The following is a 27363-nucleotide window of genomic DNA, read 5'->3' on the forward strand; positions in this document are numbered from 1 at the left end:
CGGGGAGATTAAAGAGAGAAACTTGCAAACGGCATTTCAGCGTCCCGACAGTACTGCTGCTGAAACCGTCATCCCGGCCAAGGAGGGGGGCGGCTGTGACCAATATCAAACTTGCCTGCCCACGGTCCAATGGCAACTCACGGGAGATACAATACTTGCGCGCTAACCACATATACACCAGAACACCAATACTGTATGAGTGCGTCTAAAATAATTATTAAATTAATTATAACCGTACCGATTTTTCAAAAATTACCGTGGAAAATATACCAATTTTCACATTTACCATCCCACATATTTTCTTTTAACATACCCGGTACGAAACCATCGATAACAAATAAAAATAATTTTTCTCGTAACACGAGATTCAACAAATAATATTCTATGGGCATAATTATCAAATTTGAAACCACCAATTTAAACAAATATTTTTCTTAAAATATTTAAACCAATTATGCCCAAAAGCAATATAAAAATCCAAACACAATTAATTTATGAAAATACTTGCTCATGTATAATAAATACAATTAAATCACAATAAAATAATAATCGGGAAATTTTTAGTAACCCAAAATTCCGTTTAGCATCAATGGAAAAATATATATATATATAAAATAATATTTTGTTCCCGATTATATTTAAATTCCACCACATGAGCACAAATTCCAGATATCAATTTAACACCACATAAATATAATTAATTACCCCAAAATATTTTTTAAAGGTGGGTCACTCACCTGGAGCACGCAATTAACCTAAGATCCTCCATGGGATCAATTCCACGACCCACCCGTGCTCCTAGAACACAATTCACACACAGTCAAATAAATTAATATTTTATTCAGATAAATAATACCCCGTACCCGGGGGGTCAAATACAAACGTTATCCAAAATTGACAAATTATATGTCTATGGAAAGCTTGTGAGATGAGGATCACATTACCAACATCCATTGAGTTCAATTTAACCGGCGGTGGCTGGAATTTGGCCGGAAAGATTCGGCTTAATTTAAACTTGAGGGATCTCTCAAACGGTGGGGATTTTGGGCAATCTAACCCCGGAAATGGACTCAGAGGGGTCGAAAATGGTGGGATAGAGGTATGGGGTGAGCTGAGTTGGCCGGAAAACACAAGAAAAGAGGAGAGAGAAAATTTCAGACTGGCGGCTTCTCCGGCCCGATTTGGGCGCGTCCGGCGGTCGGTGACTGTGAAATTTTGTCGCTGAGCTCACCTTCATCCCCCGCTCATCACTGGCCGGCACGTGTAGCAAGGTGGTGGCCGGAAACGAAGAAACGTCGACAGCCCGAGAGGAAGAAGGAAAGGAAAGGAAGAAGAAGGGGGAAGAAGAAGAAGAAAGAAAGAAATTCACCCCGTGTCACCCCCCCCCCCCTTTTTTTCCCCACGTGGGGAGAAGAAAAGAAAAAGAAAAAGAAAAAGAAAAAGGAAACTAAAATAAAATAATTAAATAATATTAAAAAATAATATTATTATATAAAATAACAATAATAAAATAATAGGGTATTAAGCATGGTCGACATGTGGCATCTCAACATGGTGACACATGGTCACATTTATTAAGTCACATGTGGCACATCATTACACGTTTAAAAAATAATATTAAAATAATACAGTATTTGAAAAACTCTACAAATCCATAACTTTCAACCCACATGTCCAAATTGGGCGTGCCGCTAGTCTATGGACTCATATCGACGAGCACTTCACAACCATGCATGAGTCAAAACTCAACTTTGCATGAATAAAAAGTCAACTCCGGCATCCCTTTGACAGTTTGAACCTCAACTTGTTTTGCTCAAAACTTTCAAACCGTAGCTCCGTTTTCAACGTGCTACTAGTCTACGAACTCGTTCCAACGTGTACTTCGTAACAGTACCTCAGTCAACCTAGAATTTCATCCGAGTCAAAAAGTCAACTTTTGACCCCTTGGGTCAACGGTCAACCTCGGTTAACGTGCAAGAATTTCGATGTGGTTTGGAACGGGGTGTTACAATTAGGGTATAGAGGTTGGCTCTGATACCATGAAGAAAGATTGAATATTCTTCCTTTCTTATTGGATAAATTATTTACAGCATACTATATAGAAATCATGGCTGGCATTTTAGACTACCAGAAAAGGAAACAGAATTCCTATAAATTAGGAATCTTAACAAATTAGGAAAGTAAATAAAATACAATAACTGACAGCACTAAAAACAAAAACAAAAAACTGATCTAGCTAAATAAGGAAAGTGAAATAACGATATACTAAATTACAAGAAAAAAGATCGGATCCTTTCTACAATATATTAGTAGTCCGATAGTGACGAGAAGCAATTGAATAGTGGTCAACTAGATAGAGAGACGATCAATCAGATGAATGAGTAGTTGACTAGATGAACTGGTGGTTGATAAATTGGTTGTTGACGAGTAGTCAAATTGAAGGAGATAGAGGAGGTCGAATTTTTCGCATCAACATAGTTGATTGATTAGTATGGAATTCTATAGACTTCATATAGAATTCGCAATAATTCAATGAAATCTTTGAAATGAAGGATAGGTTTTATATTGATATATTTCTTCACAATTTCACTTCTAAAATTCTTTCAAATCCATCATTTTTTCAAAATCCTTTAGGGATCTATTCAATTTAAAATCTAATAGATTTTAAAAGACTTTAAAAATTTAAAAGTATTCAATTAAGATTTAATTAGATCTATACAAGTCTAAGAGTATTTAATTCAAACTTCAATATATTATTTAAAAGTTTATTAAAATAAAGGAGTATTCGATTAGGATTTTATAGAATTTCATAAAAATTTAGGGTATCCAAAAAGTCATAATTCTAAAGGATTTTAAAATCTTATGGATTCTAATGGATTTAGTGAGATTCTAAAAGAAAAAATATAAGTAAAATAATATTTCTCAAGTCCATCCTCCATATCAAAGATTGCAATGGATTTATCCAATATTCCTACGAAGTTTGTATCAAGTTTATGGAATTCTATGATAATTAGTAAAGTTTTTTAAACTCTGCTGCTCATTTTAAATGCATGAAATTCTAAAAGAGATATATTCAATTTAGAGTTTAATAAATTTAAAATAAATTATAGATTTTTAAAAATTTGATAGATTATTAAGAAATTCCATAGATTCATAAAAAATTTATAAAAATCCAACGTAATCTTTAAAATTAAAGTTTTTCATATTGGCAACTTTCTGTATAATATCACTTTTAAAATTCTTTCATATTTATTAAAATCTATTATTTTTTAAAATCCTTAAAAATTAATAAATTTTTAAATAGCTCTAAATTTTAAAAGAATTTTATAAAGTTTTAATTAAATACATTTGGATTTTAATTGATTTTTATAAATCTGAATTAAATATCATTGGACTTGTATAGACTCATTTCTAATCCGAATACATTTAAAATTTTAAATTCTTTTAAAACCCTCCAAACTCTAAATTAAATATACTATCTGAAGTTAATAACTTTTTGAATATACTTGTATTTAAAAAAAAAAAAAAACTTCTGTAAAGTTCTAATTGATTACACTTGAATGTTAATGGACTTTTTTAGAATCCATTAAAATCTAAATTAAATAATTAACTTGTATGAATTCCTTTAAAAATTTAAATCTAATACTTATAGATTTAAAATCCTTTAGATTTTAAATTGAATATGCTCTCTTTAGATTAACCAAATTGTGCCACATCACTTTTTTTAGATTCAAGGGCTATAGTTATTCCATGTCATCATTATTAATTTGGAAATAATCTCAATAGTCATTAGCTGGTGCTAATTTCCTTATATAATTTAGAATTAAAAATAATTTAATAAAATATGCTATCCAAAATTGAATTTGATAATTGATTATTTTAAATTTAATTGATTATTTACCTGATGCCAAAAAAAAAAAAAAAAAAGGGGAAAATGAAGAACAAATATGGAAGATTAGTTCATCATATTCCAAAGGTCCCATAAAAACCAAGACAAGGATTCCCTCAATTTAGATTAACCAAATTGTACCAATCATATTTTTTATTTTTATTTATGACTATATTTATTCAATATCATCACCGTTAATTTGGAAATAATCTCATTAGTTATTGATAAGTGTTAATTAATAAAATATGCCAACCAATTATCAAAATTAAATTGATAATTAATTGATTACTTTTAAGGAAAAAATAAAAAATATAAACAAAATAACATATAATATATTTCCAATTATCTTTTAAGAGTGTTTATAATTAAAAATAAAATAAAAACATATATATATATATATATATATATAGATATGCTTCCAAATTTAAGTTTTAAAAACAAAACATATTACTCAAAACTCTTCGTTAAGTTCTTGGATAACAAATATATACAAACAATTTAAAAACATAAAAAATAACTATATCACATCTTTATCACACCAAAATCAATCAATCCCAACCATGTCCAATGTTCATATTCATTGTGCAACAATTGGTGAAGGTAGGGAAATTTTACACTATGTTTGGATTGAAGTGAAGAAAGAAAACTAAAGGATAAGTTTAATGAAGAAAATAAAGAAAAGGAAAAGGAAAAAAATATTTATTAATAATTGTTGTTCGGATGATTAAGTAAGTAGAAAGGAAAAGGGAAAAAAAGAAAAATGATAACAACTGTTGTTTAGAGGGAAAAAAAAAAAAAAAAGAGAGGGAAGAAATAATTAATGCAATTTAATTTTTTTCTTTTACAAAAATACACTACATATAAAATATCTCAATCTATTAATTTTAATTAATCAGAATAATTTTAAAATATTCAAAAATTTATTAAACTCATTTCTTATTTCCTGTCAAATTTGACTAGAAAAATAGATTCATTAAAATAGACATAATTTAATCATTTTATTTCCTTCTTTATCCTTTCCTTTCCATTAATTTTAACAATCCAAATAAAGAAATTTGATTTTTTTACTTTCTTTTGTCTCATATTCCATCAATCCAAAAATATTGTTCTGTCTTAGAATTTTGAAAATTCATCCATAGTTTACAATCTTGTGTGCATTCAAGATATACTTGGTACCTGTATAAAAGAGAGAGGATTGAATAAAAAAAATAAAAATTAAAACGTTGTTTGACAATTTTATCATGTTTATTGAAGTGCATAAAACTCTATCGAATCTACAGTGTATTACATAAAACCCATGAAGGGGATGGGTTTATACCGTAAAAGCCATTTCAGCCCTCTTTTTTTTATTTTATTTTCCTAAAAGAAAAAAAAAATCTTTTTTTTTTTTTTTATCACTAGCACTTTTTTCCCCTTCCATTGCATAAACACTGGTATTGCCATCGCACGTTAATATTTTCTTTGTTCTTTTACACTTTTTTTTTTTTTGGCTTGTATTTTTTCTTTTTTACTTTTGTAACACTGTTAGTTTTTTCTTTTTTTTAATTATTTTAATATTATATAATTTTATGTGATGTAATAGTTATATAAAATTCAATTTAATATATTAAAAATAATATAATTCTTTTAAAAAAAATTATAATATTTAAATATAATAAAAAATTTATTTTTATTAATTATAATAGAGAATTCAATATTATTAATAATGATACGTAATTTTATTTTAGTAAATATAAATATTTTTTCAAAAAAATTATAATACGAATCTACACCAAATACTATACAATATTAATTTATCACAAAATAATATAACGTAGACTAATGCAATACAAACTAATATAATGCCGGCTTATACACTTGTGCGTACTAAATGTACCCTTAGATCTTGCAGAAATATTTTATCGCTTAAAACTCTGTTTGTGAAATGTCTAAATTAGTGAAGATGTGAAATTCTTTGGGAAAAATGATTTTTTTTTTTTGTTTGAATAACTTTTAAAAAGAGGAAATTGTGGACCTTAAAAAAAGGCTAAATCTAATAATATGGAAAAATAAATCCTTTAAAAAAGTTGTCAATTTTTAAATTTTATAAAAAATTAGTTTTATGTATTTTATTAAAAAATAATTTTATTTTCAATTTTAAAAATATTAATTAATTAATTAATTATTTGTAAATCATAAATATTTTTGTGCAAACCAAACATTATGAAAAATAATTTATAAAAAATTGAATCTAAAAAATTAATTCCTAGTAAACTAATTATGATGAACTAATTTTCTTTATAATTTTAACCCTTTTTAAATAGGGTCTAAAAATAATCATTTACAGTTAGTAATTTAATTTTAGGTGGACTTATTTCATTAATTTATTTTTAATTTTAAAATATACATATAAAATTAGTATCAATCAATGATTAAGGAAATCAATGATTAAGGAGATCGTTTCCTAATTAGTAGCGATGACAAGAGAGTAATGTATTTATTGGATCTAAAAAAAATAAATGCTACACAATTTGGTTAATCCAAATGAGATATTACCTTTTCAAAAACAAACAGAGATCCTACATTTCAAAAGAAATGTAAAGAAACTTTATCTATAAAAGCCAAGAAACCAACAACAATTTCTTATTGTTTGAGGAAGGAGGAGAGAGAGAAAAAGTACATTTATGAAAATTGATTAGGAAAATTAATATTTATTTATCTTTTTACTTATGCGTGAACATGAATACTAGTATACAAATTTAAAGGGTTTTAAAGACAATAAATTTTCGCCGTTAGATCAAACAAATTTCTCCATAAAAAATAAAAAATAAAAAATGAAACGAATTTAAAAGTATTAGTATTGTGAAAAACCTATATAAGAAAGTAGAAGGAAGCAGTGAGCATCAAAGGGGTCGTGTAGAGTGTGCGAGTATTTTAAAAAAAAAAAAAAAAAAAAATTGATCTGAAAGCAATTTTCTCTTTCGCTCGCTCGCTCGCATGTAAAACCATTACTATTATATAATACCCAATTTTTGGATCTAGTTTCCTGGTGTGCTATTTCTCTCTCTCTCTCTCTTTCTCTGTGTGAACATTCCTCAACCGAGGATCTGATCCCGGATCCAATTATGTACGTCACTTTCTCTTTTTTGCCTGTTATTCAGAATTTTCAGATCTTTAATGGATTGAATTCCGAGAAAATAAAAGAAGAAAAAAATTGCAAAATTTTTGAGATTCTCATAGTTTCCTGTTAAACGAAAGTGTAAAGTGCGTTTTCGATGATTGTTGTATGGTTGAATTTGTTGTGTATGGAATTTGACATTGATTTTGCGTTTAGTTCATTGGCTTGTTTAGTATAAGCCAGTTAGAGATTTATAATCTTCGGTTTTTTAAGTCGTTTTGAGATACAAATCCGTTTCTTTTTCTTTTTTTCTTTTTTTGAGTTTGATTTGAACTGAGAATTTGTTTTGAAATAATCAATGCATTCGAAAGGAGAGTATGGTAATGCTATGCGATTTGAGTCTTGGACGTAGTAGATCAAATCATTAAGTTTTGTGTTAGATATACAGTCAACGTCGAGTTCGGAATTTCAATTTTGGATCTGATTTTTTTTGGGAATTCATTTTGTGTCTGTGAGGTGTTGTCAAAAAAATTTTCATTACAAGGGATTGGACAAAACTTTTCGGATGTTTTTTTTTTTTTTTTTTTTTGGTTGGGTGACAGTTGTTGATTTATTTTAATCTGCTGGTTATTTATACACACTGTGTATCAAATATCAGTAATCTTGAGCTCATGAATGCTCTTGGCACATAATTAGCACTTAGCAGTAAGGGCCAGGTAATACACACACACACACATTTATATACTTTATGCAGAGAGAGCATTTTCACATTTTCATATAGGTTTGGAGCTGAAATTACTGAATGAACGACATGTTGTCTTATCATGCAAGAAAGTAAAGATTAAAATCAAACTTGCTTATCCTTATGCAACATGACATGTAATTTTCTTTATATTTCCGAACTGTTCTCAACAATCAAATAAAGCGTGATCTTTGTTAAGTATCATGTGCTCAAATTTGCTTGCATTTTAATGACACTTATCAATATGGATCTATTGTTTTCCAGAAAGCAGTTAAGAAATGGAGAAATCTTGTACTCTACTCATTCACTTTGACAAAGGAACACCAGCAATTGCAACGAGATTAAGGAAGCTCTTGAAGGCAATGATGATGAAGCGAAAGTTGACGCAATGAAGAAATCAATAATGCTTTTGTTGAATGGTGAAACCCTACCTCAACTTTTCATCACCGTTGTCAGATATGTGTATTGCCATCTGAGGACCACATCGTCCAAAAGCTATTGCTTCTCTATTTAGAGATCATTGAAAAAACTGACTCCAAGGGTAGGGTCTTACCTGAAATAATATTGATATGCCAAAACTTGAGGAACAAGCTTCAGCATCCTAATGAATATATTCGTGGTGTAACTTTGAGGTTTCTTTGCCGCTTGAATGAGACAGAGTTAATTGAGCCATTGATCCCTTCTGTTTTGCAAAATTTGGAGCATCGCCGCCCTTTTTATTAGGAGAAATGCTATATTAGCTGTGATGTACCTGAGATGATTGAGAAGGTTCTTTCAACAGAGCAGGATCAATCTGCAAAGCTAATGCATTCCTCATGCTTTTTACTTGTGCCCAGGATCGTGCAGTTAATAACCTTTTGACCCATGTTGACAAAGTTTCAGAATGGGGTGAATTGTTTCAGATGGTTGTATTGGATTTGATCCGAAAAGTGTGCAGAACAAATAGAGGAGAGAAGGGGAAGTACATTAAGATCATTATATCATTGTTGAATGCGCCTTCAACTGCTGTAGTTTATGAATGTGCTGGAACACTTGTTTCTTTGTCATCTGCTCCTACGGCTATTAGAGCTGCCGCTAACAAATATTGCCTGCTTCTTCTTTCACAAAGTGATAACAATATAAAACTTATTGTGCTTGATCAGCTCAATGAGCTAAAATCATCTCATAGAGATATTATGGTTGATATGATAATGGATGTGCTTAGGGCGCTTTCTAGTCCAAATCTTGATATTCGAAGGAAGACACTTGCATTGTTTTTGAATTGATTACTCACAGGAACATTAATGAGGTTGTTCTTACTTTGAAAAAGGAAGTTGTTAAGACTCAGAGTGGAGAGCTTGAGAAGAATGGTGAATACAGGCAGATGCTTATTCAAGCAATTCATTCTTGTGCTGTAAAGTTCCCTGAAGTCGCAAGCACGGTTGTTCATATGCTGATGGACTTCTTGGGAGACGGCAATGTGACTTCAGCTATAGATGTTGTTGCTTTTGTTCGAGAGATAATTAAAACAAATCCTAAACTAAGGGTTTCTATAATTACAAGGCTATTGAACACTTTCTACCAAATTCGAGCATCACGGGTGTGTTGTGCTCTTTGGATAATTGGAGAATATTGCCTTTCACTTTCTGAAGTTGAGAGTGGGATTGCAACCATTTAATATAATAAAAAAAGGTTAATTAATTCAATATATAGCATCGAATTTATTTATTTATTTATTTTCTTTATCAAGCGCAGTGTGTCTAGTGACTGGTTTCTCCTAGATATTTTCGGTCTTTTTGGATTGTTTCTTGACATGCATGGATAGGCTTCTGGCCCATCAATAACTATGAATTTTTCTTTGATTATTTTCTTGTCTATCAGAATCTGACATGAGAATCCCACCTAAAGGTTTGAAGATAAATCTTGACGTCGGGTCCCTTTGGGATAGCTAGCTAAACTAAACTTTTTGCTTAAGATGTGCCATACACATTGACATAAGATAATAATAATAATAATAAATATGATATTTTGCCAATTAATCATTTTAATAGTGAAATCGATTTGACATGATAATTTATTTTACTATAGTATTGTTGGATTTTTAAACGTAAAAAAAAGAAGAAGAGAGATTTAAATAAATTAATTGATAATTATTATATAAGTCAAGGGTGCATTTCAAGTTATTGGTACGTATGACTCTTAAGTTCCAAGTTATAATGTATTTTGCATTCGCTAAACTTGAAACACTTGCTACACCATTAGTTTCTGACTCATTTTCCATCAAAAATTAAGTTTTTCTTTGCCTTGTATCATGCAAATTAGGCAAATGCGGGGACCACAGTGCAATATCAAAACAGTATATAAATATAAAGATATATATATATATATATATAAGATTTTTCTATAATATAGATATCCGTATTTTTTTATTGTACGGACATTTAAAAAGACAATAATTTTTTCAAAAAATTATCATCTTTTTGAACCTATCAAATGAACAGGACCAAAGTGAAATCTACCTTATTACACTCTGTCTTTCCAATCTGTTTACTTCAAGTAAAACATAAATAAATGACATTTATTATTCTATATAGAAAGCATATCTTCAATCAAATTTCTATATGCTCCTTTAATAATATCAATTATTTCAAATCCCTCTATTTTAAATAAAGCATAAATCAATGACATTTGTTTTTCTATACATAAAATAAATTTCCAATCAAATATCTCTCTTCTAATAATTTCAATTTTCTTTTAGACCTATTTAGGAAGTACCAAAATTAATGGGATTTTGAAATTTTTTTAGGGGCACATTTGGTATATAGAACATTTAGTGTATAGAATGACTACTTGTAGGACCATTAATGAGGCTGTTGTTGTGACTTTGGTGACTCACTTTGGAAGCAATTAACGATTAGGTAAAACATAAATGATTTTTAGTTATGAATATGAGAGGTTTTTAAGAGTTTTCAAAATGATAAATATGAATAATTAAATTAGACAAATTGAAAGGCCTAAATTTTCACCAATTACCTAGGTCTATATAAAATAACAAGAAAGGTTAAAAATAAAAAATCCAAAACAATAAGGGGAAAACAATAAAACCCCATATAAAATTATTATTATTATTGTTTTTTAATAGTTACAACAATTCCTAATCTAATGAGGAAAAGATGGCATGTTTTGAACCCACAACCTAACGTGATAGGCTCCTATATAAAAGTCTTTGACAAATACTTTTAACATTTGATTCTCTCCTATAGATTTATTTAATCAAACATATAAATTTGTTCTCTTTAAATCTTTTAAATTTTTTATTAAAAAAAATTTTAATTTTATCTTCTTTATTTTAAATATCTCTATTTTTAAAAAAACATGTCTAATGCTCACACTCAGGCCTATGAACTTACAAATTCAAGATACACTCCTTTCCTTTTTAAATTATAAAATTGTTATAATGATAAAAAAAAAAAAAGGAAAAAAAGAAAAAACTCATATTAAACTCGTTATTTGTCATGAAGAATCCCCTCCAATATGTATAATTCCCACTTGGATATGTATTGAGTGTTTTCTTCACATTATCAGAAGCAACAATTAAATGGTTTAGGAAGTTGAAACCTAGATCTATCAGTGCATCTTCTCAATTAAGTCAACTATGTACTTCTCTATTTGTTGGAGAAATGTGCTGATGAAATTTGCTACACATCTTCGATTGGTCAAGTAGAAAGAAGGAGAGTCATTGAAATAATATGTTTCACATCTCAATTCAAAAATCGTACAAGTGGAGGAGTATAGTGATGAGATAGCATTGGCAACGATGAAAAGTTCCTTTGGTCACTAGCTATGTACCACCAAAGAACTTTCTTGATTTATTAAATAAAGCACAAAGATTCATCAATGTGGATGGGCTTATCAAAGAAAAAAAGGTTTAAAAAGAGAAGTCAAGCATATTCCATAACCAAAAGAATGGAAAGTAGAACCACAATGAAAATAAGGAGAGGACTAATAACTATAGTCTAGTCAAAGACCACCACGGATTCCAGTCATTTTCAAAGGTACACACTAGTACATAAGTCACATAATCAAATACTAATTCATATCAAGAACCAAAATTTGTTGAAATGGCTAAACAAGATTGAATCAAATCAATAAACCAGAGATTGAGGAAAGTATTGCCATTTCCACAATGACAATGGTCAAACTATTGTCAAATGCTTTGATTTGAGGGATGAAATCGAGGATCTAATATGTAAAGGATACCTATAATTATATGTGGTTGATGATAAAAATGATTGATAATAGAATGACAATCCTGGTGGTGATAAACAAGTGACCAATGGTGAGAAACAACATAGACCACCTAGTAGAGAGACTCATACCTTCTTTAGAGGTTCCAATTGTAGTGATTCAAATAGAATACAATGCAATTATGCCCGTTGTGCTATGCATCTGGAAGATTGATATGTCTACTCGACCTAGAGTCTGGTTAAAGAGATGGAGACACCATACACCATCACTTTTACTGAGGAAGACAGTAAGGGTATTCATTATCTATAAGGTCTACCATATCTTAGTGTATAGTGATACTTCAGCAAATATAATGAATTCTTCTGCATTCAAGAAGATTGGGATCAATGGAGACCGATTGAAGCATCTAGTACACCATTAGTTAGTTTTCTACAGGTGAGTTATCAAATTAGGTAACATTATGGAGAAGCATTTTTGTTGTTGATTGCCTTTTAGTATGCGATAATGTTATTGGTTGACCTGCATAAAATCAATGAGATTTGTCACTTCCACATACCACCACAAAATGAAGTTCGGCATCAAGAATGGTATCGTAATCATGTGTGGTAATCAACATGAATTAAAGTCTCAGTTAAAGAGTTTATGATTGATTGAATTCCAATCTGGTATGATTTAGATTTAGTTAATAAATTCTTCATCTCCATTAATGGAATTCTGGTCTGGTATGATTTAGAAATAGTTAATAAATTCTTCATCTCCTTATTGTTGTAAGAACTTTAGTTATTAAATAAAGTTCAAATTTCTTTGAAAATATTTTGAGATTTAGTCTATAACTTGAGTTTTAACTATCTTTGAAAAAAGGGAAAAGGTTTCTATTGCTTGATTTTAGTTAAACTGATTTTAATACTCGATAGTGAATGATGATTTGGTGGTCAATGATCATGATTAGATGATCTATTGCTAATTGGTAATTAACTATTTCAAATTTATCCTTGAAACGATGAGTCCTAGCATTTATTTTGCAGGCACATTCAAGCGTTTATAAATATTTAATTGAATTTGTAAGTCCTAGCATTCATTTTGCAGGATTTTTCAAATAAAATTAATTTATGGTCTCCCCTTGGACTAAAAAAGGAAAAAGAATCATGGTGGTATGCTATTATGAACACATAATGTGAAAACCAAAATAATAAGGCAATATTTACCAATGTTGCTAAAATTCATGGTGTTATACACTATAATGGCTTGATTCCTATTACAATCATTCAACTAGTGGTCAACAAAATGACCAATTGCTTTGTATCTTATCAAAGTGAACTATTATTTGGTCGATTCAGCTATGGTCTTTCTAAGTATTGACCTAGACATCAACTATGACTAGTTGGTCCTCAACTACAATATATGTCATATTCAACCAGAAGCTACTTGTGCACATTTAAGTATAAATGATTTAATGATACACATTAGCTAGGAGGTTGATGTTATGGGTAAAATTAGCTCGAAGACATGTGATGTGATCCTAATCGTTTATTTTTAAAACTATTAAATTTAGTGGTGATGATGGTTAAATAGACTAGAAGATGATCATAGCAACTAGAATTAACCAAAAACTAGTTCAGACTACTAGTCAAAATATCAAGAATTAGTCACGTTTACAACACCAAGAATTGATCTCATGTACTAGACTAGGGATTGATCTCGTCTACATAACTAATAGGTAGTTTCGTCTACTTGATCAAGCATTGGTCTCGTATATTCGAACAAGAACTGGTCTTATCACAAATGAATTTAATTTCTGCCATAGAGTGAAGTTCTCGTATGCTTGAAATTTAAATGATAACAAATATGATCCATATTTAAATTAACTATCATTCATTTGAATAACACTATATCTAAGGATAACAAATAATGTCCAATGGTTTTGTCATAGTTTAAACTGAGATTTGATAAAGCCAAATTCAAATGGCACTCCTATCTCAAAAGCCTAAATGCTCTAATAAATATTTCTCACTTCTCCAAAAATGGTACAATCTTAAAATTTCTTCAACTATCTCTGCTTCTAAATACCATAACTGATTTTTGACTTGAGCATTGAAGTGCCTTTGGCTAATATCACAGTGGTTTAGCTTGTCTTTGGTTGCATGTTAGTAGTCCGATAGTGACGAGAAGCGATTGAATGGTGGTCGACTAGATAGAGAGACGATCAATCACATGGACGAGTAGCCAACTAGATGAACTGGTGGTCGATTAATTGGTGGTTGATGAGCAGTCAAATTGAAGGAGATAGGGGAGACTGAATTTTTTGCATCAACATATTTGATGGATTATTATAGAATTCCATAGATTTCATATAAAATTCATAAGAATTTAATGAAATCTTTGAAAGGAAGGATATATTTTATGTTGATATATTTCTTCACAGTTTCATTTCTAAAATACTTTCAAATCCTTCATTTTTTTCAAAATCCTTTAGGGATATATTTAATTTAGAATCTAATTAAAATACTTTAAAAATTTTAAAATATTCAACTAAGATTTAAATGGATCCATATAAACCCAAGAGTATTGAATTCAGATGTCAATATATTATTTAAAAGTCTATTAAAATTAAAGGGTGTTCGATTGGGATTTTATATAAAAACTTAAGGGTATTCGAAAGTCATGATTCAAAAGGATTTTAAAACCTTATGGATTTCCATGGATTTAGTGAGATTTTAAAAGGAAAAATATAAGTAAAATAATGTTTCTCAAGTCCATCCTCCATATTAAAGATTGTATTGGATTTATCCACTATTCCTACAAAGTTTGTATCAAGTCTATAGAGTTCTATGATAATCAATAAAGTGTTTTAAAATGTACTACTCATTTCAAATGCAACAATTTTAAAAAGGATGTATTCAATTTAGAGTTTAATAGATTTAAAATGAGTTATGGATTTTAAAAATTTTAATGGATTATTAAAGAATTTCATATATTTAATAAAAAATTTATAAGAATCCAACGAAATATTTAGAATTAAGGTTAAATTTTATATTGACAACTTTTTTGACAATTTCACTTTTAAAATCCTTCAAATCCATTAAAATCTTTCATTTTTAAAAGTTTTTAAAATTAATGACTTTTTGAATACTTCTAGATTTTAAAAGAATTCTACAAAGTTCTAATTAAATACATCTAGATTTTAATTGACTTTTATAAAATCAATCAATTAAAATTTGAATTGAATATTATTGGACTTGCATATATTCTTTTCTAAATCGAATACTTTTAAAATTTTAAACTCTTTTAAAATCCTCAAACTTTTAAGTCGAATACACCCTCCTCAAATTAATAAGTTTTTTTTAATATACTTGTTTTTATTTTTTATTTTAAAAAAAAAAACCTTCTCAAAAGTCTTAATTGAATATATTTGGATTTTAATGGATTTTTATAAAATCAATTAAAATCTAAATTGAATACTCTTAACTTGTATAAACTCCTTTAAAATCTGAATTTAAGCGGGTTTATTCAATTTAGAGTTTAATGAATTTAAAATGAGTACTAAACTTTGAAGAATTTGATGGATTTTTATAGAATTCCATAGACTCCATACAGAATTCATAAAAATCCAACAAAATCTTTGATGTCAAGGTTGGATTTCATATTAATAATTTTATTCATAATTTTACTTTTAAAATTAATGACTTTTTAAATACCTGTAGATTTTAAAAGAATTCTATTAAATTTTAATTGAATACAGCTGAATTTTTTATTAGAATATAAATTGAATATCATTGGACTTGTATGAACTCCTTTAAAATTTGTATCGTATATTTCTAAACTTTTAAATACTTTAAAAAATTTTCAAATTGTAAATTGAATGCACCCCTCTAATAGTTCTAGATTTTTTTTTTTTTTTTGGGGGAGGGGGCATATTCAATTTAGAATGGATTTAAAATGAGATATAGATTTTGAAAGATTTGATGAATTGTTATAAAATTCCATAGACCTTATAAAGAATTTATAAGAATTCAACGAAATCTTTGATGTTAAAGTTGGATTTCATATTGATAATTTTCTTCACAATTTTACTTTAAAATCCTTCCAAATCTATTAAAATCTATCATTTTTTAATTTTTTTTAAAAAATCAATGATTTTTTGAATACCTGATGATTTTAAAATAATTTTATAAAATTCCAACTGAATATATCTGGATTTTAATGAAAAATCCATTAAATTTTAAATTGAATATCATTGGAGTTGTATAAACTCATTTAAAATGTAAATCGAATACCTCTAAACTTTTAAATACTTTTAAAATTTTTCAAATTCTAAATTGAATATACCTCTTTTAAACTCTTTTAAAATCCTTTAGGTTTTAATTTAAATACATTCTCCTTATATTAACTAAATTGTGCCACATCATTTTGTTAGATTTGAGGGCTATAGTTATTCCATGTCATATCTATTAATTTGGAAATAATCTCATTAGTCATTAGTTGGTGCTAATTTCCTTATATAATTTAAAATTAAAAATAATTTAATAAAATATGTCTATCCAAAATTAAAATTTGATAATTGACTATTTTAAATTTAATTGATTATTTACCCAATAAAAAAAAAAGAGGGAAAACGAAGAATAAGTATGGAAGATTAGTTCATCATATTCCAAAAATTCCATAAAACCAAGACAAATATTCTCTCAACTTAGATTAACCAAATTGTACCGCTCTTTTTTTTTTTTTTTTTTCATTTAATGGCTATATTTATTCAATATCATCACCGTTAATTTGGAAATAATCTCATTAGTTATTGATAAGTGTTAATTAATAAAATATGCCTATCAATTATAAGAATAAATTGATAATTAATTGATTACTTTTAAGGGAAAAAATAAAAGAATATAAACAAAATAACCTATAATATATTTCCAATCATCTTTTAATAGTGTTTATAATTAAAAATAAAATAAAAACATATACATGCTTCCAAATTGAAGTTGTAAAAACAAAACATTTTACTCAAAACTCTCAGTTAAGTTCTTGGATAACAAACATATACAAACAATTTAAAAACATAAAAAAAAAAAAACTATATCACATCTTTATCACACCAAAATCAATCACTTCCCAAATATGTCCAATGTTCATATTCATTGTGCAACATTTGGGTGAAGGTAGAGAAATTTTTACACTGTGTTTGGATTGGAGGGAAGAAAGAAAAATGAAGGATAAGTTTAATGAAGAAAATAAAGAAAAGGAAATGGTAAAAAAGTATTTATTAATAATTGTTGTTTGGATGATAAGTAAGTATTCATTAATAATTATTGTTTAAATGATTAGTAAATGGAGAGAAAACCATAAAAAAAATTATAATAATTGTTGTTTAAGGAAAATAAAAGAAAAAGGAAGAAATAATTAATGCAGTTAATTTTTTTCCTTTACAAAAATACCCTACATATAAAATATCTCAATCTATTAATTTTAATTAATAATAATAATTTTAAAATATTCACAAATTTATTAAATTTTGAAATATTCACAAATTTATTAAATTCATTTCATTTCCTTTTATTTCCTGTCAAATTTGACTAGAAAAATAGATTCATTAAAATAGATATATTTTAATCATTTTATTTCCTCCTCTATCCTTTCCTTTCTACTAATTTCAACAAGCCAAACAAAAAAATTAATTTTTTTCCTTTCTTTTGCCTCATATTCCATCAATCCAAAAATATTGTTCGCCTTAAAATTTTGAAAATTCATGCATACTTTACAATCTTGTATGCATTTAAGATATATTTGGTACCTGTATAAAAGAGAGAGGATTGAATTAAAAAAAAAAAAAAAATCAAAACGTTGTTTGACAATTTTATCACGTTTATTATTGAAGTGTATAACATGAGGTTGCCACCCTATCCAATCTACTATGTTAACATATAAGCCCATGGAAGGGTTGGGTTTATATCGTATTAGCCCATTGCAGTTTTTTATTTTTTATTTTTTATAACTTTGCTAAAACAAAAAATAATAATAATAATAATAAAAAGAAACTTTTTTTTTTGTTTTTTTTTTCACAAGCAATTTTTTCCCCTTCCATTTCATAAACACTTTTATTGCCATTGCACATTAATATTTTCTTTGTTCCTTTTTACTTTTTGTTTTTTTTTTTTGCTTGAATTTTTTCTTTTTAACTTTTGTAACACTGTTAAGTTTTTTTTTAATAATTATTTTAATATTTTATAATTTTATGTGATGTAATAATTATATAAAACTCAATTTAATATATTAAAAATAATATAATTACTTTAAAATTATTATAATATTTAAAAATAATAAATTTAATTTTAATTAATTATAATAGAGAATTCAATATTATTAATTATGATATTTAATTTTATTTTAATAAGTATATATTTCTTAAAAAATTATACAAACCTACATCAAATACCGTACAATATTAATTTAATACAGACTAATACAATATAAACTAATGCAATACATGCCAAAATAATGCAGGCTTATATAATTTTGGTTACTAAACGTACCTTTAAATCTTGTAGAAATATTTTATAGCTTAAAACTCTGCTTGTGAAATGTCAAAATTAGTGGAGATTTGAATTTTTTTGAAAAAATGAATTTTTTTTGAATGACTTTTAAAAAAGGAAATTGTGGATCCTAAAGAAGACTAAATCTAATAATATGGAAAAAAAAGGTGAAAAATAAATCCTTTAAAAAAGTTGTCAATTTTAAATTTTTTTTTAAAAATTAGTTTTATGTATTTTATTAAAAGATAATTTTAATTTCAATTTTAAAAATATAAATTAATTAATTATTTGTAAATCATAAATATTTTTATACAAACCAAACACTCTTGAAAAATAATGTATAAAAAATTGAATCTAAAAAATTAATTCCTAATAAACTAATTATGATGACCTAATTTTTTTCAAAATTTTAACACTTTTAAAATAGGATCTAAAAATAATCATTTGCAATTATTAATTTAATTTTAATTATAATTATGATGAACTAATTTTCTTCAAAATTTTAACACTTTTAAAATAAGATCTAAAAATAATCATTTACAATTAGTAATTTAATTTTAGGTAGACTTATTTTATTAATTTATTTGTAATTTTAAAATATACATATAAAATTAGTATCAATCAATGATTAAGGAGATCGTTTCCTAATTAGGAGCAATGACAAGAAAATACTATATTTATTGGATCTGAAAAAAAATAATGCCGCCCAATTTTGTTAATCCAAAAGAAATGGAAAGAAACTTTATTATCTATAAAGCCCAAGAAACCAACAACAATTGTTTTTTTTTTTCCACTTATGCTTGAACACGAATACTAGTTTACAAATTTAAAGGGTTTTAAAGACAATAAATTTTCACCGTTAGATCAAACAAAATTTCTCCATAAAAAAAAATAAATAAATAAAAAAATTAAAGGTATTAGTATCGTGAAAAACCGATATAACAGAGTAGAAGGAAGCAGTAAGGATTAAAGGGGTCATGTAGAGTGTGCGAGTATTTAAAAAAAGAAAGAAAGAAAAAGAAATTGACCTGAAAGCAATTTTCTCTTTCGCTCGCTCGCTCGCATCTAAAACCATTACTATTCTATAAATACCCAATTTTTGGATCTAATTTCCTGGTGCGCTCTCACTCTCTCTGAACATTCCTCAACCGAGGATCTGATCCCGGATCCAATTAGGTACGTCACTTTCTCTTTCTTGCCTATTATTCAGAATTTTCAGATCTTTAATGGATCAAATATCACCTTGTCGTTTGAATTTCAAGAAAATAAAAGAAGAAAAAATTGCAAAAAAAAAAAATTATGAATTCTTTTTGAGATTCTCACAGTTTCCTGTTAAACGGACGTGTAAAGTGCGTTTTCGATGATTGTTGCATGGTTGAATTTGTTGTGTATGGGATTTGACATTGATTTTGCGTTTAGTTCATTGGCTTGTTTAGTATAAGCCAGTTAGAGATTTATAATCTTCGGTTTTTTAAGTCGTTTTGAGATACAAATCCATTTCTTTTTCTTTTTTTCTTTTTTTGAGTTTGATTTGAACTGAGAATGTGTTTTGAAATAATCAATGCATTCGAAAGGAGAGTATGGTAATGCTATACGATTTGAGTCTTGGACGTAGTAGATCAAATCATTAAGTTTTGTGTTAGATATACAGTCAACGTCGAGTTCGGAATTTCAATTTTGGATCTGATTTGGTTTGGGAAGGAATATTTTTTTTTTTTATATCTATATATATTGCTCTGATTTTATATTTGTACTTCTCTGAACCGATGAGCTATTATAATCGACTTCTCATAATGACTATTTGGCTACTTATGATTCATTTCGTGTCTGTGAGGTGTTGTCAAAAAAATTTTCAATACAAGGGATTGGACAAAACTTTTCGGATTTTTTTTTTTTTTTTTTTTTTTGGTTAGGTGGCGGTTGTTGGTTCATTTTAATCTGCTGGTTATTTATACACACTGTGTATCAAATATCGGTGATCTTGAGCTCATGAATGCTCTTGGCACATAATTAGCACTTAGCAGTAAGGGCCAGGTAATACACACACACACACACACACACATTTATATATTTAATGCAGAGAGAGCATTTTCACATTTTCATATAGGTTTGGAGCTGAAATTACTGAATGAATGATATGTCATCTTATCATGCAAGAAAGTAAAGATTAAAATCAACCTTGCTTATGCTTATACAACATGACATGTAATTTTCTTTATATTTCCGAACTGTTCTCAACAATCAAATAAAGCATGATCTTTGTTAAGTATCATGTGCTCAAATTTGCTTGCATTTTAATGACACTTATCAATATGGATCTATTGTTTTCCAGAAAGCAGTTAAGAAATGGAGAAATCTTGTACTCTACTCATTCACTTTGACAAAGGAACACCAGCAATTGCAAACGAGATTAAGGAAGCTCTTGAAGGCAATGATGATGAAGCGAAAGTTGAAGCAATGAAGAAAGCAATAATGCTTTTGTTGAATGGTGAAACCCTACCTCAACTTTTCATCACCATTGTCAGATATGTATTGCCATCTGAGGACCACATCGTCCAAAAACTATTGCTTCTCTATTTAGAGATCATTGAAAAAACTGACTCCAAGGGTAGGGTCTTACCTGAAATGATATTGATATGCCAAAACTTGAGGAACAATCTTCAGCATCCTAATGAATATATTCGTGGTGTAACTTTGAGGTTTCTTTGCCGCTTGAATGAGACAGAGATAATTGAGCCATTGATCCCTTCTGTTTTGCAAAATTTGGAGCATCGCCACCCATTTATTAGGAGAAATGCTATATTAGCTGTGATGTCGATTTACAAGCTTCCACAGGGTGATCAGCTTTTGGTTGATGCACCTGAGATGATTGAGAAGGTTCTTTCAACAGAGCAGGATCAATCTGCAAAGCGTAATGCATTCCTCATGCTTTTTACTTGTGCCCAGGATCGTGCAGTTAATTACCTTTTGACCCACGTTGACAAAGTTTCAGAATGGGGTGAATTGTTTCAGATGGTTGTATTGGATTTGATCCGAAAAGTGTGCAGAACAAATAGAGGAGAGAAGGGGAAGTACATTAAGATCATTATATCATTGTTGAATGCACCTTCAACTGCTGTAGTTTATGAATGTGCTGGAACACTTGTTTCTTTGTCATCTGCTCCTACTGCTATTAGAGCTGCCGCTAACAAATATTGCCTGCTTCTTCTTTCACAAAGTGATAACAATATAAAACTTATTGTGCTTGATCAGCTCAATGAGCTAAAATCATCTCATAGAGATATTATGGTTGATATGATAATGGATGTGCTTAGGGCGCTTTCTAGTCCAAATCTTGATATTCGAAGGAAGACACTTGACATTGTTCTTGATTTGATTACTCACAGGAACATTAATGAGGTTGTTCTTACTTTGAAAAAGGAAGTTGTTAAGACTCAGAGTGGAGAACTTGAGAAGAATGGTGAATACAGGCAGATGCTTATTCAAGCAATTCATTCTTGTGCTGTAAAGTTCCCTGAAGTTGCAAGCACGGTTGTTCATATGCTGATGGACTTCTTGGGAGACAGCAATGTGGCTTCGGCTATAGATGTTGTTGTTTTTGTTCGAGAGATAATCGAAACAAATCCTAAACTAAGGGTTTCTATAATTACAAGGCTATTGGACACTTTCTACCAAATTCGAGCATCACGGGTGTGTTGTTGTGCTCTTTGGATAATTGGAGAATATTGCCTTTCACTTTCTGAAGTTGAGAGTGGGATTGCAACTATTAAACAGTGTCTTGGAGAATTGCCATTTTACACGGTTTCAGAAGAAGGGGAAGCCAATGACTCTTCGAAGAAAGTTCAGCAAGTGAACTCCGTAGCTGCTGCTTCTTCTAGAAGACCAGCTATTCTTTCTGATGGAACTTATGCCACACAAAGTGCTGCCTCTGAGACTGCTTTTTCGCCTCCTACCATTGTTCAAGGATCCTTAGCATCAGGGAACTTGAGATCCCTGCTTCTAACCGGTGACTTCTTCCTTGGAGCAGTTGTGGTCTGCACTCTGACCAAGCTTGTTCTGAGACTGGAAGAGGTCCAGCCATCTAAAGTTGAAGTGAATAAAGCGTCTACTCAAGCATTGTTGATCATGGTTTCTATGCTGCAATTAGGACAATCTCCAGTTCTTCCGCACCCAATAGACAGTGATTCTTATGATAGGATAATTCTTTGTATAAGGTTGCTGTGCAATACCGGGGATGAAATCAGGAAAATATGGCTGGAGTCTTGTCGTCAAAGTTTTGTTAAAATGCTTTCAGAAAAACAGTTGAGGGAAACAGAGGAAATAAAAGCAAAGGCTCAGATTTCCCATGCACAACCAGATGATCTCATTGACTTTTACCATTTAAAAAGCAGGAAGGTAAAACTTCTTCACTGGCTCATGATTTCATTGTTTCTAGCTTTATTTGTTGGTTTTACTGGAACTCCAATCATCTGTCTGCATGATTATCTTAGCTTAATTTAATATCTGAAATCTGAATCGCTGTTAATCTTTTGTCTCGGGGCTATAAGGTATTGAAGTTTGGTCCATTTCTGAGAAACGGTGACAGAGCCACTGGGCTGTCCCCTTATGGACTTAATTTATTTTAATATCTGATTGCTTAACATAATTTAGTCATTTTGTGATTGATGGTCAATTGATTGTTTGTTCTCATATCATGATATATATATATATATATATATTTTTTTTCCCTAATTTATTGTATGATGGTAAAGTTTCCTTGTTCTGCTTCAATGTAGCGTTTGAAGTCTAGTGTGTGTGGCACACGTGTTTGTGTAGAAGATGTGTTGAAGTTTCAATGTTCGTGATAGGTTTATGCAATAGACGTTCAAGAAACTATCTGTGATTTGCAGATTCTCCCGCTGTATTAATGCCTTTTGTATACTAATCTATTGTCATCTTGTACGTGGATAATTCTGCATGTAGGTTACCAAGTGGAATTTCTTTTAAAATTATTTTAGAATTTATTACTATTTAAATAGAAGGAGAAGAGATGGAGAATATGAGGGAGATGAAAAAAAAATTTACAGTGTTTGGACATTGTTTTAAAAAACTATTCATTGAAATTGGTAAAGATTGTGGCTACATATGGTATATTATATAAGTAATCATTGTATAATAAAATATACTGTTCTAACCTGTACATGCTGTCCTAGAGACAATTTGATTTCTAGACCTCTCGTTCTTGCTCTGTATAGGGTGTCCGATTGTTCACATTTTTCTTTTACCCTCTTCTTCTTAAACGTTGGTACTCATATTTTAGTAGTTTATCCTGTACACAAGCCTTATTTTTGGGTTTTCGTATCATAAGAAAAGATATACAGAGCACCAAAACATATGGATTCACATTCACTTAATAATAGTGTAGATAAACTGGTAGAGTTGAAAAGGTGCAGTTTCTGATTTAGATATCAGCTAATGTGTGACTTATAGGGAAAGGTTTTAAAGTTTAGTGGTTGTTCAATTGCTTGATGGTTTATTCTTTATAATTTCAGAGTTCAAAATTTTTGCTCAATGCGGTGCCTTTTAACTTCCGGATTAAATTTATATGTTGAGAATTTGGTAATCCTCTTTAGGGGTTTATTCCAGTTGTATCTTAGTACATTTGTTTGCTCAAAATATGCTAACAAGCTATTTTTCATTTTTTTTTTCCTTTTTTGGGGTAAGAACTAACAACCTCTGTATGTAATAAAATATTTTCCTGATGATTTTCTTTTTCCCCTGATATCCTCTGCTATCACTTGTGTCTTTTTGTTTCTTCCTTCCATTTCTTTTGCTACTTATTGCTTTATGGTTGATACTGTTGATTTTCCTTTGAACATATCTGTGGTTTTGTGTTTAAATGATTTTCATATCACATTTCCTAACTACATCTGGCTTCAAGGGTATGAGCCAACTGGAACTGGAAGATGAGGTCCAAGATGATTTGAAACGTGCAACTGGAGAGTTCACCAAAGATGCAGATGATGCAAACAAGCTTAACCGCATTCTCCAACTTACAGGTCTTAGTGACCCAGTGTATGCTGAAGCGTATGTGACAGTACATCACTATGATATTGTTCTTGATGTCACTGTCATCAATCGCACAAAGGAGACACTCCAGAATTTGTGCTTGGAGTTGGCAACCATGGGTGATCTTAAACTTGTTGAGCGTCCACAGAATTACACACTTTCTCCAGAATCTAGTAAGCAAATAAAAGCCAATATCAAAGTGTCCTCAACTGAGACTGGAGTGATATTTGGAAACATTGTTTATGAAACTTCAAATGTGCATGAGCGAACAGTTGTTGTTCTCAATGATATTCATATTGATATCATGGATTACATCTCTCCGGCGGTCTGTAGTGATACAGCTTTTAGAACTATGTGGGCAGAATTTGAGTGGGAAAACAAGGTATTTCTAATATTCTTTTATTTTTCTCACCTATTTCCTTAACCGATTTATTAAAAGTTTGCTTAACAATAGGCTGCAGTTTACCAGTTAAAAGTAGATGGATCTCATCCAGATTCCGTATCATTAATGAAATTTTAAATTAGATTCATATTTTCCTTTGAATGAGTTATGGTGAGCATATTAAAGGAATTTTGGGATTGCACTATTTGATATGCCTTTGAAATTTATATCCTCAATAAATTAAAGTTAAAACCATCCTTCTCCTACAAGTTTTTAAGAGCTTGTCTAAAACTGCTTGTAGCATTTACCATGTTTGGTAGAGATATTAAAGTGCTTTGGAGAAGCACGTAATAGTCCCTTTTTATGGAAGTGCTTTCATAGGGGAAGAGATTCCTATAAAAGCACATGCCAAAGAGCCGTAACTTGATTAATGACCTATTGATGTTGTTAAACCTTCCTGCAATCATGACTGATGGAAATCCAATACTCTCTTAATAACTTGAAGTTTGTTGTTGAGACGAGTTTGAAATTAAATGTTTAAAATAATCTCTAGTTTGAAGAACTAGAGTGCAGTTAACCTTTCTTAAGTAATATGAATATGCATGGAAATAGTGAATAATGTTATTTTGGTTCCAGTTACACTCTTCAGGATATTCCATAAAATGGATAGCTATATGGAAAGTGGGAATTCATTCTTGCTTTTTGATATGGCAGAAATTTAACAATAGCTAAATGCTCTTCTAGAATTACGTCCTGATAAGTTATGTAATTTAAGGTCCAATATGAAGTAATTTGTTATACATACCACTTTCATATGACTAGTGCTGCATTTCATTGAATTTTTTGCTCTCTGCTTGCTTTTGGTTTTTTAAAGTCCCATTTTTGAATTTTTATTCCTTTTCTTAGTTGGCCCATGTTCTACCTTGTTCATGACTTTAATTTAAGATTGGTTGTCGCTGCGTTGCAGGTTGCTGTCAATACTATAATTCAAAACGAGAAGGAATTTCTTGACCATATTATCAAATCGACCAATATGAAGTGCCTCACTGCACCGTGAGTTAACTATAGTTGATGGTTTTCCTTTTTGTTAACTACTTTCATATGATAAGGGAGAAATGTTAATGTGCTAAGCACTAGTTTCAAAAAACCCAATTATGTTGTTCTGTAGACATTTTCTATTTCCAAAACCCTCGCTTCTGACTCTTGAGCCAGTAACCAGCTCTTTAAATGCTTTGCATGACCAAAGCTTGAGTTAAATATTAGGGTCAGAAGGAGCCCAAGTTGTGCTAATTTGACTAGTTTTATATGTTTAGTAGGCATAGATAAACAAGGAAACAGATTCAGTTAATTAATTATTTTAGTTGGAATTACCAATTTTTGTAGATTAAGATAATTTGCTTACTTAAGAGACGTTTTCTTCTACTTGCAGCCTGTGATATAGCAACATGTTTTTCCTTATTAGTATAGGACAAGTTGAAAAAACAACACTTCCACAGTATTTTTCCTATTGGGGATTTTCTATTTCATAAATGCGTAGTTTTATCGCAGATATCCAGTGTTTTTGTCTTTGATATGTTTCAGTCAGCCTATTCTGTAATTAGTTTCAATCCTTGATTTGTGTTTTCCTGCTTTACTGATTTGTGTTTTTATGCTTTATCGGATGGTTGGTTTTCAGGTCAGCACTGGACGGTGATTGTGGGTTCTTGGCAGCTAACTTGTATGCAAAAAGTGTGTTTGGGGAGGATGCCTTGGTGAATGTAAGCATTGAGAAACAAGCAGATGGAAAGCTGACTGGGTACATCCGGATACGGAGCAAGACCCAGGGTATAGCCCTCAGTTTGGGGGATAAGATTACTCTCAAGCAGAAGGGAGGCAGTTAACTTATAATGGCTTGTGTCTTTTGGTACCCTTTTCCTAAAAAATGATAGGAAGGAAGAAGAATCATTTTTCTGTTAATTGCAGCGCCATCTTTTCACCTTTAACGGTGCGCCTCTATGTTGATCTCTCTGTTCAAGAGTACAGACTTTTTTCCTTTATCTCTGGTGGTACGTTTGGGACTACCATTCGTGCAGGTGCAAATCTTCAACTTGAAGGATTTTTTGTTTTTGTTTTTTTAATTGTCTATTTGTTGGCAACTAGGGTTTCATTTAGATTTGTTAAAAGAAATTGCTGCAACCACCCTGGAATTGATTTTAGACTTCCTTAGATTGAGAATTTTTTATTTTTGGGGGTCAGACAATTCTTTTATAGAACTGAAATTGGAAAATTCCATTAAATTTAATTGTATGTAAAATTTTAGCATTTATATTGGCTTCTTAGTTGTAAAGGGCCATTACACTATCTCATAAATGAAACTAGTTTTCAACCTATCTGTTCTCAGATTGCCTCAGTTCAATTTGTTGCCTACCCACGTTTTTGTTTGGTACTTTTATTTGGTATTATTTTCTTTAT

General features: G+C 29.6%; 1 protein-coding gene and 1 pseudogene across 2 annotated transcripts; both read left to right on the forward strand.

Moving 5' to 3' along the window:
- The first annotated feature begins 8006 nt into the window (after positions 1 to 8006).
- Positions 8007 to 9524, forward strand: LOC107422175 (coatomer subunit beta-2-like; annotated as a pseudogene).
- A 9907-nt stretch (positions 9525 to 19431) lies between these two features.
- LOC107422198 (coatomer subunit beta-1) lies at positions 19432 to 27279 on the forward strand. 2 transcript variants are annotated; one of them, XM_048477326.2, is made up of 5 exons: positions 19432 to 19658; positions 20815 to 22877; positions 24403 to 24912; positions 25880 to 25965; positions 26588 to 27279. In XM_048477326.2, the coding sequence occupies exons 2-5, from the start codon at positions 20829 to 20831 to the stop codon at positions 26790 to 26792; spliced, it is 2850 nt and encodes a 949-aa protein (XP_048333283.2). In that variant the 5' UTR covers positions 19432 to 19658; positions 20815 to 20828; the 3' UTR covers positions 26793 to 27279. The 2 variants fall into 2 exon arrangements, with proteins under 2 accessions (XP_048333283.2, XP_048333285.2); XM_048477328.2 differs by having other exon boundaries at positions 20822 to 22877.
- The last annotated feature ends 84 nt before the right edge of the window (positions 27280 to 27363 follow it).

This window comes from Ziziphus jujuba, chromosome 3 (genome assembly GCF_031755915.1).
Source record: "Ziziphus jujuba cultivar Dongzao chromosome 3, ASM3175591v1".
Taxonomy (NCBI): domain Eukaryota; kingdom Viridiplantae; phylum Streptophyta; class Magnoliopsida; order Rosales; family Rhamnaceae; genus Ziziphus; species Ziziphus jujuba.

Coding starts and splice junctions, on each gene's coding strand:
- LOC107422198 (XM_048477326.2), top strand. CDS start 20,829: ATGGAGAAATCTTGTACTCTACTCATTCACTTTGACAAAGGAACACCA. Junction 24,913..25,879: donor AATTTGAGTGGGAAAACAAG/GTATTTCTAATA, acceptor GCTGCGTTGCAG/GTTGCTGTCAATACTATAAT. Junction 25,966..26,587: donor ATGAAGTGCCTCACTGCACC/GTGAGTTAACTA, acceptor GTTGGTTTTCAG/GTCAGCACTGGACGGTGATT.